The sequence below is a fragment of the Acomys russatus genome, unplaced genomic scaffold, assembly GCF_903995435.1.
Source record: "Acomys russatus unplaced genomic scaffold, mAcoRus1.1, whole genome shotgun sequence".
Classification (NCBI taxonomy): Eukaryota; Metazoa; Chordata; class Mammalia; order Rodentia; family Muridae; genus Acomys; species Acomys russatus.
The window spans coordinates 2729-20558 of record NW_026131462.1 but is presented as its reverse complement, the minus strand read 5'-3'; the positions used below and the strand labels follow the sequence as shown (position 1 = coordinate 20558).

Genomic DNA, 17830 nt, shown 5'->3' with positions numbered 1-17830 from the left:
AAAATCAGATTAATTTTAATCTCTAATTTTTATGAAAAATCATAAGGCAATAATAAATAATCTACTCAGACCAGTTCCTTGCTAAAACATTGAGGGTATTAGTATGATTTCTCTTACTGTCACAAACACTATGACTAAAGGTAATTTGGGAGGAAAGGGTTTGTTTGGTTTACAAGTTAGAATCTATCATTACAAGCAACAAGTAGACACAGGAACAGAAATAGAGGCCTTGGAGGAATAGAGTTTGCCCCTCCCCACAGCCCGCTTTCTTACACAACCCAAGGCTCCTGATGGGGCAATCACTACCTACAATGGGCTGAGCCATCCCTTGATAAACCACTAAGAAAGTTCCATAGTCTTCTCTGCAGACCAATCTGATGTAAACATATTCTCAGTCCAGATTTCTTTATATTAAAACAAGGGACAATTCCACCAGCGTTTTAAAAAGCTCAGTGAAATCTGGGACTCATGATGTTCCAAGCACCTAAGGGACTGAACAAGCTCATTTTCCCGGTCCTGACATCTGCAGCATCCATGTTGCATAGGCTCAAGCCGGCTCTACTGCACATGCAGTGCTGTGTCATTGTGCAGGCTTAATATTTCCAATACACTACGGTCTACACTGCAACTAATGCTGCCTTGTTATCAATATTTTCTCCTAGACTTTCTTCAGGGGTTCTGCCTCTGCTTTGTAGTGACAACTCTCAGCTTTTTCCTATGATCCCTTCAAATCCAGAGGCCTCTGTTATAATTTAGGCTGCACCTTAGGCCTTCCCTGGTTTCTCACAGTGTAAAGTCTTAGCTGCTTTACATGACCCCTTCAAGTAGGAGTAGGCTCTAATACCAGCAAAGGAATCACAGTCCCTGCAAGAGCAAACAGGAGAAGAGCAACAACTTCACTCTACCTTGTACTTTATATCGACCTCCACCAAAAGGTGTGGCCAGATAATCTAGATTTAAGGTGAGTCGAATGATCTTGACTTAAGGTGGTTTTTCTCAAATGACCCACTTAACTAAAAAAAAAAAAAAAAAACCTTCACAGGTGTGCCTGTCCAACGGGCTAAGTTTTTAGTTAATTCCAGATGCAGTCAAGTTGAAAATCAAAAATAGCCATCACACAAGGTGTACTCATTTCTATGTTGTCATGTGTCAGAAACACAGATGAACGTGCTTGTGTATTTCTTTCGTATTATTAATTAATTTATTTATTCACTTTATATCCTGGCTGTAGCCTCCATCTCTCCTCTGAATCCCAACCTCCTTCACTTTCCCTCCTCCCCCTTCCTCTATTCCTCGGAAAAGGAGAGCCTCCCTTCCCATCCACCCCAGCTCACCCAGTCACATCAGGACTGAGTGCATCTTCTTCCCCTGTGGCCTGGCAAGGTAGTCCTAGCAGGGGGAAGTGATTTAAAAAAATCTGGCAATAGAGTCCATGTCCAGGACAGTCTCCACTCCCATTACTAGAGGATCCACATGATGCCTGAGCTATCCATTGGCTGCATCTGTATAGTGGACCTGGGTCCATCCAGGTCACACTAGGTCCTTGTTTGGTTTTTAAGTCTCAGCAAGCCCCTCTGGGCACCAGCTAATTGACTCTGTTGGTCTTCTTATGGAGCTTGTATTGCCTCCAGGTGCTATTCTCCTACCCCTCCCACAGTTCCACAAGACTTTGCCTAATGTTTGGCTGTGAGTCTCAGCATCTGTTTCAAAGCACTGCTGGATGGAGCCTCTCAGAGGACAACACTGCTAGGCTCATGTCTTCAAGGATATCAGAGTATTGTTAATAGTGTCAGGCATTGGCTCTCTCCGATGGGGTGGGTCTTGGGTTTGACCAGACATTGGCTGGACATCCCCTCCACCTCATCTGCTTTATCTTTATTCTTGCGCATCTTGTAGGCAGGGTAACTTTTCGGCCAAAGTTTTTGTGGGTGTGTTGGTGTTCCCCTCCCTCTATTAGGAGTCTTGTCTAGTTAGGGGGTGGCCTCTTCAGTCTCCATGGCCCCTGATACTAGGACTCTCTGATAGAGTCCCCCTCATATCCTCCCAGAAGCTTGTCACAGAAATACTCTTGCCCACAGTTTCTCTTTTATTTACAGGCCTTCTGTCTCCACCCTGCTCTTCCCAGATCTGACCTCCAAGGACACTGTCAGTAGAACAAAATGGTAGCCTACAGATTTGGAAAAGATCTTCACCAATCCTACATCTGACAAAAGGCTAATATCCAACATATATAAAGAACTTTAAAAAAGCTAAACACCAACAAACAAAATACCCCCATTAAAAAACGGATCACAGAGCTAAACAAATAATGCTTAACAGAAGACCTTCCAATGGCGGAGAAGCACTTAAAGAAATGCTCAACGTCCTTAGTCAACAGAGAAACACAATTCAAAAAGATTCCATCTTACACCCTTCAGAATGGCTAAGACAAAAAACTCAAGTAACAGCACATGCTGTCCAGGATATGGAAACACTCCTCTATTCCTGATGGTAGCACAAATTTGTATGACTAGTTTGGAATTCAATCTGGTGCTTTCTTAGAAAGTTGGGAATCGCTCTACCTCATGATCCAGATATACCAATCTTGGATATATACCCAAAAGATGCTCCAACATACAAGGACATTTGTTCAATTATGTTCATAGCTGCTTTATTCATAATAGCCAGAATCTGGAAACAACCTAGATGTCCCTTGATCGAAGAATAGGTAATGGAACTGTGTTGTTACATTTACACAATGGAATAGTACTCCTCTACTAAAAACAAGGAAATCATTAAATTTGCAGGCAAATGGATGGAACTAGAAATGATCATCCTGAGTGAGGTAATATAGATCCAGAAAGACACACATGGTTTGTACTCACTTATAAGTAGATTTTAGCCATATAGTACAGGATAAACATACTACATTGCATAGACCCCAAGAAGTTAGGTAACAAGGAAGGTCCAAGGGAGGATGATTCACTTTCACTAAGAAGGGGAATACAACACACAGTGGTAGTTGAAGAGACGGAACAAAGTAGGAGTAGGAACACAGAGAGATATCAGAGTAGAGATGCTTGTGTATTTCTACAATGTTAAACTAATATTGAAAAACAATGCAATCACAAGGTACAGCTGTTTTTACCATCTTGATAATAATGGTGAGGCAAATTAGCATTGATTTTATCCCAGTCATAATCTTAACTCTCTGATCGTGTGTGTGTGTGTGTGTGTGTGTGTGTGTGTGTGCGTTGCATGTGAATGTGTCCTAGGTTTAGGAAGTGTAGAGATGAGTATATCTGAAAAGGATAGACTTTTTTAGATAGAAGAAAATGCATACAGATGGCAGCAGATCCAGATTAGGGTATAGGAGGATGACAGATAACAATTAAACAGGTGAACTCATGTGAGGGAATGGGAGTCAGGGCAACTCAAGAATCCTGTTTGTCCTTCATTCAGGGTAATCAAATGAGAAGCTGGTAGAGCTCCATCACTATTTCAGTGTGAGATATTCACTTCTTTTTCAGTCAAACCAGGGAAATAAATACTTTGTTTGGTCTGGAGTGTTCTAAGATTATTGGGTGTAGCTGCTATGATAAGATTTTAATGTGCTCAGGTGTTACTATACTCTCAATTAATCCTGATACAATCACAGAGTGATGCTCTTTCTATCCTCAAGAATAAGCCATGTCCCAGTCCAATCCATTTGAGTGGTTTCAGACAAAGTGTTTCTGTTTATTTCTCTATCCATGTCCAGAGACATATTCCATTTTCAAAACAATCAAAAGCTGCTCCTAAAACAATTTCCCAGAGAAAGTGTCTGAAAAACTATTTTTTACAGGTTATGGAGTAACTTAGGAAAGAACATCCCCTGACTACAATATGAACATATTTTCTCTCAAAGAAGATTTCAAGACCAAAGAGCTCACTCTTTATTCCACAAGGAAAGAAAGAGCCCTGGCTGCATACCAACCCTGGTTTTGTGGACGGGACCTGCAGTGACAGGACTCTGGCCTGGCTGCTATGGGATGGAGATCTGCTCTAATGAGGAGCAGAACCAGGCAAGGGCTGAGTAGCGTCATGCAGATCAGACACTGCCTCAATATTTCCTATTAGAGTGACAGGTCTGTGCAACATGGGAGACATGGGAGGTCAGCAGGACTTCCATTTATGTGCTTTAGACTAACACAGAAGCCCTCAATAGACTGCCAGTGAGAGTTATGGCCCAGCTTCTTGGATTACAGACCGTTATGCATGGAGCTTTCTACCAAGGACCAAATCTTCCTCCAGCTTGTGAGAGTTTAATATTCTTGTTGATTCTACTGGCATGGGTCACTGCTGATCCTTTCCTCGGCTGCCTTCCAAACAGCTGAGTATATATTTTTGTATCTGCATCTCCTTGAGTAGCATTGCTGCCTCTGTGTTTGTCTATTGGAATCAACAACGAGAAAATCACAATCCTAAGTTACTATATTGTCACCATGCTATCTCTTTATGTTAACCTATACTTCTGTAATGTGAGAAAGTAAGACTACCAAAAATATTTACCAGGACCATGTTAGGAAAGTGAGTGACTTGGTAGAACCACGCTGAGTGATATTCTACAGAAGTTCCACATTACTTGCCAGTCCAGATGCGCTCAACTAGAGAGAAGAGCATAGATCTCTGATTTCTTGACTTCGAACTCAGGTAGATATCAATGTTCTATCTCACAGAAACTATTATTTCATTAAAAACCAGGAGGAGAAAAAAATATCACTAATAAAACTAGTCACATGTAATAAGATCCTACAATAACACAGGCTTAACTTTCTGAGACATTATAAGATGTGAAAGTGTGAAAATGTAGTACAACTTCTTTTACAAAACTTGATAAAACTTTAGGAAATGTTAATTGTGAAGGAGTAAATATATATTAAAAACAACATGTGTAAGTTATGAAGTACAGTAAAAATACTTCATGAACTACCACTCTTTCTAAGAACAGAATCATACCTGCTGTCCTGAAGCAATACCATTTCCTAAGTTCATCTTACGCCTCCACCCCACCCCATCTCTCTTTGCTTTAAGAAACAAACGTGTGTATCTTGAAAAAATTACTTCTTTCAGAAGTTGGGTTTGCATTTAAGCATTCTAACTCTCAAATGAAACAATTATTTGCTTTTGAAATGAAAATTTTAATAATTAAAACGGATTTTCATTTTAAAATCTGCGACGTGAAAATTAAAACGTAGAAAAACATGTTTATGAAGTGGTCCAGGAAGCATGCTGTGTTAATTTTGGAGTCCCCAGTGGATTTTGATCATCAGCTAAAAGTTCTACTTAAGAGGAAGACTTGATTCTAAAACAGTCTCTGTTTCACAAGCTGGATGGAACATCCACACATGCACGCGTTTCCTTCTTTGTCCATCTGCTTATGTGTATCACAGAGTCAAATCTTAAGTATACATCAGAGAAGCAAGTTTTGAAAATGATATAGTTAATATTATTTTCATTTAGCAATTATTCACAAAGCATCTCTCATGATCTCAAAGAATATAGTAAGCTTACAAAATTTTGAAAGCATCAATACCTATTTTATTACTAGTATTCAAAATGAACAAGATTAACAAATTTCCTTTTATATATAGCTGGAAATATTTCTAAAACAAAAATATAACTTTACTCTTAAAACAAATGATTATTTTAATAAAACATTTAAGAATAATTATACATATATGTTTATATGACATATATGTGGGTATATATACATGTGTGTGTGTGTGTGTGTGTATGCTTCAAAGGTGAGCAACCACAATAATGGATAAATCCTGCTACTTAACTCAAGTTAAGTCTTTTAATTTAACAATTATTACATTTTACTTATTCACTTTGTCAGTGAGTCTATGTGTATATAAGAGAAAATAGCACCACTTTTGAAGATCAGATATGATCTTGTGGGAAGTAGTTCTGTCCATTTACAACGTGGGTTCAGGGACCAAACTCAAATAGTAAGGATTAAAAGTGAGGACTCTAGCCTACTGAGCCATCTTGGTAGGCCATAATTTCTTTGAATGAGGTACACACAAAAATTAGAAAGATCTATACCAGCCAAGGATAATACAGGAGGTAAACTTTAAACCCCTACCCAGATCGAGCCAATGGTCAGAATATTCTCCACAGCTGAGTGGAGAGTGTGATATGACTTTCTCACGTACTATGGTGCCTCACATTTGACCATGTCCCCTGGAGGGGGAGACCTGGTGGCACTCAGAGGAAGGACAGCAGGTAGCCAAGAAGAGACTTGATACCCTATGAGAATATATAGGGGGAGGTAATCCCCCTCAGGAACAGTCATAGGGGAGGGGAATAATGGGAAAATGGGGGGGGGAGGAATGGGAGGATACAAGGGATGGGATAAACATTGAGATGTAACAAGAATAAATTAATAAAAAAAGAAAAAATATTAAGTAATACTTTTGCTTTGTTTATAAATTATTGCAAATACAGAGTAGCACAATATTGTTCCCATTAAACAATGCACTAAGTATAATATAAAATAATTAAGAATCTTATAGTGTTGACTAAGAGGAATTTGAATATTCATTTTGTTTTCTCCATGGTTTGTAGGGTTGGGGATCAAAATCAGGCTTATTCATGTTGGGCAATCCCTCTATAATTGAGTCAAATTCTAAAATCAAAGCTGAGATTTTAAAGAATAAAAGAGATGCCAGAAAAATAAAGTCAATTCCTTTTAGTTCCCTGTTAGAGAAAGAGGAAGCTAAGTTGTAGGGAAAATGTCTTTTGGTATTTAGGTTATATACAACTGAGATCACAGCTCAATACTAGTATGTTGTCTACCATGTATAAAGCCATAAATTTAATTAATTCCATGATCCCCAAATACATAAAATTAGCTTCGTAAGGGGAAAATTTTTCTTGGAGTTGTGAACATGAGTAACAAAAAAAGAAGAGGAAATTGAACCAGACTTATCTCAGGGTCAACTGGTGTTATTAAAATCTCCTTTCCTCATTTCCCTCATAAATTTAAACAGAACAGTCATTTCTTAGAGAAAGATGCAATCCGTTGCATCATGTTAGTGAATGCCTTTTTCACTTGCTGATTCCTCAAGGTGTAGATAAAAGGATTCAGAAGTGGAGCCACTGAGGTATTGAGCACAGAAATTCCCTTGGAAATAGACACTCTCTGCTTGACTGACGGTTTTAACATACATGAAGATGCAGCTGCCGTATGAGAGGGATATCACGATCATGTGAGAAGAACATGTAGAGAAAGCCTTCTTCCTCTGACTGGCCGAAGGGATTTTTAGAATTGTCAGGGCAATGTAGGTGTAGGATATTATCACCATGACCAACGTGAGTAAGAGTGTCACCAAAGCTGAGACAAATCCCATCATCTCCAGGAGCTGTGTGTCTGTGCAGGAAAGCTGCAGGAGAGGAGTGGTGTCACAGTAGAAATGGTCAACAATGTTGGAAGCACAGAAGTCAAGATCCAAGCCTAACAGGAGCGGTGGAAAGATGACAAAAAATCCAGCAAGCCAACAACTGAGGACCAGCTGCACACAGACTTTATTGTTCATGATGGTCATGTAGTGCAGGGGCTTGCAGATGGCTACATATCGGTCATAGGACATGGCTGCCAGCAAGTAAAATTCTGATGCTCCAAGCAGGAAAGCAAAAAACACCTGAGTTACACAGCTGTTGTAAGAAATGGTCTTGTCCCCCGTTGCCATAGTAACAAGCAATTTGGGAATACATGTAGTAGTGTAGGAAATCTCTAAGAAGGAAAAATTCCGAAGGAAAAAGTACATGGGGGTCTTCAGGTGAGTATCTACCAGGGTGAGGGTTATGATGGTCAGATTGCCTGTGATGCTGAGCATGTAGGTAAGAAGCAGGAAGATGAATAACACAACTTTCCACTGTGGGTCATCAGTCAAGCCTGCCAGGATGAAAACTGTCAACCTCGTATGGTTCTTCATTGGGATGTTCTGACTTTTAGCTGGTCCAAGATGAAGAGAGAAGGGTTTGGGAAGAGGTTTTCACTACAGAACTATACTAGTGACACATCTTGATGAAAAATACCATCAGCATTGCCAAAGCGAAGTTTTAGACAGATCATTACTAATCCATGATCTAAGGAGGTCTATGCCAGGAAAATAGTAGTTTGTTGGTTAATGTATCTGAGCAGAAAACAAAGTGTTACTTTATAATTATACTTGTGAATAACTTATATAATGGTGTTATCTGGTATATCTTTTAGGTGACTAAATTATCAGGAAATTAAGGACAGAATTTCTTGAGCATACAGCACTGTCATATTTCCATTTCTCTTAAGGAAGCTTAATTGAATACAAAATTAATTATTTTCAGAGAAATCCAGTGACGTTATTATCTTGGAACATAGAAGTCTATATTGAAAAAGAAGGGAAAGGATAAAAAGAGGAGAGAGAGAGAGAGAGAGAGAGAGAGAGAGAGAGAGAGAGAGAGAGAGGGAGAGGGAGAGAGAGAGATTCTCCCCAGGGTCAGTATACCTTTCCAGTTTTAAAAAACTCATCTAGCTGAAATATCTAATTTTGAACTCCCTATTTTCAAGGGGAAGATGTAATTTCAAAATTGAGAATGAATTATTGAGGTAATTTTTAGAGTTTCTATTGAATTAAATAATTGAAGTAATTTTATCTACAGTTTCTATTACTATTTTCATTACTTTGATTTCTGTTGTCACCCTATATTTTGCTGACTTATTCTTCCAATACCACTTCTTTAGCAACAGTTTGACATTATCAGTGTCTATAGTAAACCATTGTGGTTTCAAGAAAATTACAGCTACAGGTACACTGGACAAGGAGGAACATGTAAATACAGTTTTAGAAAGTTGTGTAAAGTGAGAGGATAAAAGCTTTGTAAAAATATAAGATATAGGATATTTAGAAATTGGAAATGAGTTTGAAGAGTAAAATTTTAAATTCATAATATTCATAGTTTAAATTCATAGATTCATAATGTATATGATGCAAATGTGGTGTTTAAAAATCTTTAAGCTTCTTTTTGTGTACCTCTAAAGCTTACATTTTCTGGTTCGTCTTATGAAGAGATTGACAATATGAATACATGACCTGCAAAAGAGGAGGATTATATGGTAAATTTAAAAAGCACATTGCAGCATCAAATAGTGCCTCCAATTTCACTCAATTTTAGTGGATATGTATTTTCCTCACAGTAATATTAAAATCTCAAGTTAATGAAAAATTAAGAAATTCAGGATATAGCTCAGTGTCAGAGTGGATGACTAGTATACTTAAGACTCCGGGCTTGATGGTAAGACAGAATGTCAGGGTCACAGGAGAAGGGAATAAAGATGGGAAACTATGAGGAAAGATATTAGCAAGTAGAAGTAGATGACTAAATATATTGAAATGACACTATTAATAAACAAAATTGCTAAGATTTATGTGGCTATTAAGTTGGGCATCTAGTATTAAAAGTAATAAAATCTATCTATTGGGAAAACTTCTTACCTAGGATCTTCATCATCAGACACTCAGATGCTTACATTTTCATGAAGTACATGGCATTCTAAGGTATTATTTTTGCCTTAAGGATATTATGGTGATTATTTACTACCCCTCTAATGTATATGTTATTCCTAGGAGAGGTTGCAGATAAATAAAATAAGACATCAAGTGCAAAGAAAAACCACACTTGTTTCAAATAATATTAAGAAATGTTTTCAGAGGCAGGCATGGTGGCACACACCTGTAATCCCAGCACTCAGGGAGGCAAAGGGTGTATCTCTGTGAGTTTGAGGTCAGCATGGTCTACAAAGTGAGTCCAGGATAGCCTAGGCTATACAGAGAAACCCTGTCTCAGAAAAAAAAAATGTTTGCAGGAACTATTTGGGTTCTATGACAGGTCTTAGAATGAGAAGCAGAAATCCCATGATAGTGAGGAGAACTGAATCAAAGTTCAGGACAAAGCCACAGTCCACTTGGAAGCATTCCTGATCTCACAGTTGGCAGACAGGGGTAAAGAAAATCGTCACTGTTATTAGACACTCCCTTACATCCAGAGAGTCATGAAAGCATCTCTTACAAGTTTCCCTTGTTTTCACAGATTATCATAATGTCCAAAAATGTAGGAATTCATATATCTAAACCACAGAAATCACATATTATTACTTAAGATCATTTGTGCAACTTCAATCACACATACCAATGACTCCACAGAATATTATGACAAGAGTAGAATTCACGTTGAAGTCAAATGCATGAATGAACTTTCACTTAGTTGTAGCACCCATTATGAGTATCAGATTAATTTGAAATGGAAAAAGTTTTTAGTTGTAATTATCAACAGTCAAAGATTATATTCATCTTATTTTCTCTGAATTATAGTTTAAAGCTGATGAAAACATACCAACCTTTTCATAGAAAAACTTTAAAAATTAACTTAATGTACCTAGTAGAAAATATTGTTTAAATTTTGTCAATGTTTTTATAATTATGAACCCCAATTAACTGTAAAAAGTCTACAAAGTACTACAGGTTATTAGAAACACACTACACACACACACACACACACACACACACACACACACACACACCATAAAAAGTCAGATATATAAACATAGTTGTACTTGGACCAGTATCTTTATACTAAACTGTTCAATCAAGTGGCTGATATGAACACAGACACTGAACTCCTCTTTGAATGCACCTGACTTTAAACCACAATACATGGTGTGTTTTTCTCACCTATTAAAACAATCTTGTAAACAATTTTGTTAGGTATTGTTTTCCCAGGAGATTTTTGTTTTTAAATCCTCTTTTTACTGTAGTAATGTGGTCCATGAATTGAATAATTTTCTACGTACTGTGCATAGTGCCATATGAAATGAATCCATCCTAATCTTGGGGAGTTTTCATGTGCTCACTTCCTGAATCAATACTTAAAGAGAAAATGAAATTTCTCATGAGAATTTGAGATTCATAACAACATTTCCCCTGGAATTAGCACGTTTTATGTTATCCAAATGTACTCCCCAGACAATCTGCATTTTTAAAAACAGAGTTCTCAATAGAGAAATTGCAAATGGCTGAGAAAGACTTAAGAAATGTTCAACATCCTGAGTCATCAGGGAAATACAAATCAAAACTACTTTGAGATTTCATTTTACACTTGTCAGAATGACTAATAAAAAGTGACAGCTCATGCTGGTGCATCTGTCAAGCAAAGAGGACATAAGTCTATTGCTATTAGGAGTGCAGACTTCTACAGCCACTTTAGAAATCAGTGTGTGAGTTCCTCAGAAAATGGAGAATCTAATTATCTACCTCAAGACACAGCTCTACCACTCTGGCATATACCCAAAAGTAGTTCTATCTTACCACAAAGACACTTGGTCTACTATGATCATTGCAGCATCATTCATAATAGACAAAAAACTATAAACAACCTGGGTGTCTCTCAACTGGAGTATACATTTAAAAATATGGTACACGTGAAATTTGCAGGCAAATGGGTACAACTAGAAAAAAATTATCTTGAGTGGTGTAACCCAGACTAGAAAGACAAATATTGTATGCACTCACTTGTAAGTGAGTATTAGCTGTTAAGATGCAATCCACAGAGCTTGAGAGGTTAAGCAAAGAGAAGAGTTATAGGGGGAAGCACGCATTCCCTGGGGGAGGGGAAATAGAATAGACTCTGAGAGATGCCTCACAGCTCATTGAGGATAGAGAAGTCGATCTGGTTCAGACTTGGAACCTTCACCCTTACATTCTAGACTCTTTGGCAGGCGAAGGTACTCTGAAGGCTACAGAAAGAGAAATCTGGACACTAACCCAGCCACAAACCCTTTACCTACAATCTGTCTTGCCTGCTGGGTTTGCTGGGACAATGATGGCATAGAGCTTGTGGGAGTGGCCAACAATGCTTGGTTTAAAGTGAGACCCGCACTACAAGAAAGAGCCTATGACCCACACAGCCTGGATGGCCAGGAACCTAGGATAGGCCAAACACAACTGAGAACAAATCAAGGAAATGATTCTTAATGGTACTCTGTTTTGCCCAGGGATGGTTCCTTTCCCAATTATCAGCAGAGAGGCTTCCTCCAACAACAGATGGGAGAAGATGGAGAGACCACAGACAGTTATGATGAAGGGGGAGGGAAGGGAGAGAATCTAAATTTGTGGTCTCCATCCAGTTATATCTTTGATTTATGAGAGTGTCTTTTAGGCTGTGGTCCAACCTATTGAAAACCTTTCTCCCAAGGGAAAGTCCAAGAATCTAGTATTTATTCAGTCTACTAGGCTGGATGTCTCAGCTGGTCTTCAGTCTGCTCTTACCACAAAGAGTTGGGCTCTAAAGCCAGTGAAGAAATGAATTTGTGAGGAGAGTCAGGGAAGAGGCAAAGAGCAAAAGCTTCCTTCTTGTTGTTGTTGTTTTTCTATATAATCCACCATAAGAATGTATATGAGTAAAGGTGGGTACTCCAACTTGAAGTGATCTGGATTTAAGCCAGGTCTTCCTGCCCCAGCCAATTAAAAAAACAAAAACACCTCCCCCCAAAATGCCTCACAGGCTGGTTTCTGGTTAACCTCAGATGTAGTCTAGTTGACAACCAAAAATACTGGCTACACAGGCCAATTCTTTATCATACATATGTGTCCTTCATCTTCTTTAATATTGTGAACATCAAATACAAGTATATCAATTATGTTAATTTAGTTTATTTCTATTTTTACTCACAACATATCCCGCCAATTCAATTTACCATCTCCAAAGTTCAAATCCAAACACTTTAAACTTACAGGAATACATGGCTATTTCCATAAATCTGCACTTAACAACAATGAGCAAGCAATGGCATGAGATTTCTTAACCTTCTAGGATCAAGCTTTAAACAAATATTCTTGGCATGAGGCATGGACTCTATATCTTACTAGATCTAAAGGGAAAAATATTACTGGATTCTTCTTCTTCTTCTTCTTCTTCTTCTTCTTCTTCTTCTTCTTCTTCTTCTTCTTCTTCTTCTTCTTGTTCTCCTTCTCGTTCTCGTTCTCCTTCTCCTTCTCCTTCTCCTTCTCCTTCTCCTTCTCCTTCTTCTTCTTCTTCTTCTTCTTCTTCTTCTTCTTCTTCTTCTTCTTCTTTACAATATTTCTGCTCCATGACTAAACTGCTTCTAACAATTTTAGAAAATGCTGGTAGCCATGACACACTGATGCAAAGTTGAAATTTTGAATAAACCGGATTTAGTGCCGCTTTGTAATCCCAGATTTTCAAGAGACTGAGGTAGGAAAACCATGGATCCAAGTATTAAATAGGCTATAGAGTAATCTCAAGGCTTGTCTGAAAGTTCAAATTAAGAAATAAAAAAGGAATATATTTAGTTAGATAGCAGTGCACTTTTTTAGACTTGAGTTCAATTCCAAATACCATAGAAAAGGTTTTGAATGAATGAATGATTAAACAAATAAATAAACCTACTATGTGTTATGTTTTAGTTGTTTACATTGAGAATTATAAAGCATAGATAAGTGTCTTCTGGCTGTTAGACTATCAACACTTCAATAACAACATGAAATTATAAAAAAACTTTTGGATAAACTCTTGCCACTGGCAAAAGCATCAGTGGCTGGGGGTGAACTAGTCTATTTGTCTAAAAAGTTTCCTCTGTGTCACCCTTTGAAAGGCTTCTTTCACTTCCTTGTTCCTCAAAGTGTAGATAACAGGATTCAGAGCAGGTGTGACCACAGTGTACATGAGAGCAGTAGCCTTGTCAGTGTCTGGAGTGTGCAAACTCTTGGGCTGCAGGTAAGTGAACAAGGCGGTGCCATAGAAAAGAGAAACAACCAGTATATGAGAAGAGCAGGTGGAGAAAGCTTTGTGTCTTCCCGCTGCTGAGGGCATTCTCAAGATGGCTAGAATAATGCGGATGTAAGAGCACAGAATGAAGACACAGGGGCTCATAATGAAGACCAGGGAAACAACAAATATCACAATTCATTCTGGGAAGTATCCACACAAGCTAGCTTCACCACAGGCATGATGTCACAAAAAAAGTGCTGAATCGTTCCGCTCCACAGAAGGGAAGAGTGAAGATCCAGGTGGTCTGAGCTGATTCTACCAGGATCCCAGTCATCCAAGATGCCCCAGCCAACTTCAAACAGACAGAAGGGCCCATCTGCAGAGTGTTAATGCAGTGGGTAGCAAATAGCCACAAAGCGATCGTAAGCCATGGCTGCCAGAAGGCAGCATTCTGTCAGCCCCAAGATGGTGAATACATACATCTGAGCTGCACAGCCTCCCACACTTATGGTCTTGGGCTGCACCAGCAGGTGCACCAGCATCTGAGGCACCACACTGCTGATGTAGCACATCTCCAGAAAGGAGAGGTTGGTCAGGAAGAAGTACATGGGAGTGTGCAGGGAAGAGGTGGCCCAGATCACACAGACGATGATGAAGTTTCCTCCCAAGGTAAACAAGTAGATAGCCAGGAACACAAAGAAGAGGACAAGCTGCAGCTCTGCCAGAGAAGAAAAGGCCACCAACGTAAATTCAGTGCAGAGGGGCAGGCTTCCGTTCTTCATGAGCTCAGAGTTAGACATTTATGGACGCAGTCAGCAGCCACGGGCGACCGTCAGCAATGGTACTCTCCCACTATCAGTGTGCTAATAGGAGAACAGAGACAGCTAGATGCTGTGAGATGAACAACCCAGTCATTCAGGTGGGTGCATAACCCAGTCAGGTGGGTGCACAACCCAGTCAGGTGGGTGCACATTTCTGCTGTGGGTCTTGTTTTCTTTTCACAGAAACTTGGATAAAAAGGTCATCTAAATTAAGAATTTCAAATTTTACCTAGTAATGCACACAAGTGGTCTTTTTAAATTTTCAGACTTTTTTATTAATTAAACATTTTAAAAAATTTAACATATATATTTATATTATTACTTATATATACAATGACTACCTATAGCAAGAAGAACCATGACACAATCAGGAGTTATATAAATGTGCATTCTTAGCGCTTTGGCTATTTGTACTTGGCAGCCTTGAGGAAAACTATTTCCTATCTTGGTGTATCCAAAATTCTGAATGTAAATCAATCTCCATCACATCTTGTCATTATCAACTTAAAACACCTATCTAGACCTGAAAACATCTTAACCCCTAAACAACTAAGCTACCTGGTCTTCAACTCCATTAGAGACTTGAGAAGGAATAAACTTGATTACCTGAGTATGCGGGAGTGCAGGTTAGTAGCTTTCAGAATTTAGATCACTTTCCCCTGTCAGGATACAGAGGAAGAGGTTACAGGTAGTACAGATGAGACTTGTTAGGCTGAAATCACACAGGCAGCTGTTTTACAATGGACACATGAAAGTGTTTCAATTACAAAACAAAATTAAATAAGAAAGTATCATTTTCTGATTTTCAGATCTCTGCAGTTATCTCAATGGTCCATTTAAGTATTCAACAGAAAAAAAAAGTATTTTAAAGCCACTCACTTAGTATTTATTTACATAACAATCTGGTTTTGGCTTAAATAGGATATGTTACTGATTAGACAAGTAAGATTTGCAGACATCAAAAACACATAGGATCTCCTTTTAAACTTTCGTGAACCTTTTCAGATATTGCGGCTGGAATGGCTATCTAGGAAAGAAAGCTTCTTATTGGTGTTGGCACTGTAAGTGTTCTACAATGCCAAATGACATCATAAAGTGTAGGTAGAATTTATTTTTATGAGAGACCATAGGGATTATATCCCCATATTGTGTGTAGCTGTTAGTCTCAGGAGGATTGTGTTAAAAAAAAAAAAAAAACACAAAGCCATGTTTATTATGCAATTTGGCTTTTGTTTTCTTGGTATGTTTCCAGAGATAATCTACTGTTATGAATTATTTCATTTAAGATACAGTAAACTAAAAGTTTCTAACTGATGCCCATGATTTACCTGAAACTCTAAGGACTGTGACATAGCAATCTTTATGAAGCTCAATTACAAAGTTACCATTAAGATCTTTGCAGTACAGGCAGTTGTAGTTTAGAATACATATGGAGTCCAAACAACTCATATAGACATTTCCATCCCATCACTATCACACATGACCAAAAATACTGAATTTCCCATTGAACTGGTTGATACATTTTTATGCAACTTGTTTCTCTTAAGGAATAAACAACTTGGGGTCTGGCATCTTAGCCCAACGGGTAACCACATCTAGTGTGATAACCTGACACCCTGAGTTCAGTCCTTCAACCTAATTGGTGGACGGTAAGGAAGTCGCCATACGTACTTGTATGTACACGGCACATACACACAGACACACAGACACACAAACACACATACACACATACACACAGACACACAAACACACACAACAAAATAATAAATAATAATAAATAAAAAATAAATAATAAAAAAATAGTTACAATATTTTAATCCAAAGCTTATGTTTGGTTAAGGTGTATATTTTCTACTGGCTTAAATATTTAAGTTCTTTTCATGAAAACAAGAGCAAAAGAAAGGAGTGTTGAGAAGCCAACTTTGAAGGTATTATTTTAAATAGATCTGTTTCCTAGTTTTTCCACAACTACCAACTGCAATCAAATATTGGAGTTTTTAGAAGAGAGAAGTCTCAAGGGGGAGAATGAATCAAGAAGAGAAGATGCATGAGTGGTTAAATACACAAGTTGATATATATATATATATATATATATATATATATATATATATATATATATATGGGGGAGGGAGGGAGAGGAAGTGCAGATAGTGCTGGAATTTCTATAGAACTGGCTCATATATTTAAGGAGTCTGAGATGTTCCACAATGGGTCATCTACCTGCTAGAGACACTGGGATGTTGGCATTATGGCTTGGTTTGAGCTCAAAGGTCTCAGAATCGGAAAAACTGATCATATAAGTTCTCAGTATGATTCTAAAGCTCAAGAATCTGCTGATATAACTCACCCAAGCCAAGATCCTGAAGTTTTCATGTCCAAGAAGTTAAGAAGAGTGTATCTACACATCGAGAGATACATATCTTGGTGTTTTCCCTATCTTACTTCTATGTCTCTATGATTTCCACAACTCAAAATATTTGGACCATATGTTTGCCTACATTGAGTGTGGCTCCCCTCACCTCTCTCTCTAGGTGCAGTATATTTATTTTTAAAGTTTATTTCTATTACTTTTTGGGTTTGTAAAGTTTTATTTTTCATCTCTTATCAAAAATAAATTTTTTCATTCAATATGTCTTGATTACAGTTTCCCTTGCCTCTGCTCCTCCAAGTTTCTCCCCACCTCCCCTCTAATCTGGATCCACTCCCTTTCAGTCTCTCATTGGAAAAGAACAAGCTTCTAAGAGATAATAATAAAACATAACAAAATAAAATATAATACGATTAAAAAAATCCATCACAAGGCAAACAACTGAAGAAAAATAGTCCCAAGAGAAAGCACAAGAATCATACACCCCTCTTCCATAGACTTGGGAGTCCCTTAAAAACATAAAACTGAAAGCTATATTCCATTTGTGGAGGACCTGGTATAGACCTGTGCAGGTCCTGTGATTGTTGCTTCAGTTCTATGAGTTCTTATGAGCTTTGATCTGATTTAGAGAGCCTTGCCCATCGTCTCCTCTGGCTCTTCTGCCTTCTCTTCCAGAGGGGTCGCTGAGCTTTGAGAGGAGGTAATTTATTCAGATTACATCTCAATTGTTTTCCCCTCACTTGTATCCACCCGTTCCTCCCCCTCCCTCTTTCACCCTATTCCCCTCACCTAGGTCTGTAACCGAAGAGGACCTCCTCCCCCACCATATAGTCTCATCTTGGTAGCCTGC

The 17830-nt window shown here is 38.2% G+C and overlaps 1 protein-coding gene and 1 pseudogene across 1 annotated transcript; both read right to left on the bottom strand.

The window, feature by feature from the left end:
* Positions 1 to 7021: 7021 nt before the first annotated feature.
* LOC127186212 (olfactory receptor 6C74-like) lies at positions 7022 to 7973 on the bottom strand. Its single transcript, XM_051142671.1, is given in 2 exon segments — positions 7022 to 7186; positions 7188 to 7973. Coding segments are annotated over 2 exon segments (939 nt in total). The 5' UTR covers positions 7962 to 7973.
* A 5656-nt stretch (positions 7974 to 13629) lies between these two features.
* LOC127186210 (olfactory receptor 10C1-like) lies at positions 13630 to 14591 on the bottom strand (annotated as a pseudogene).
* Between the last annotated feature and the right edge of the window lie 3239 nt (positions 14592 to 17830).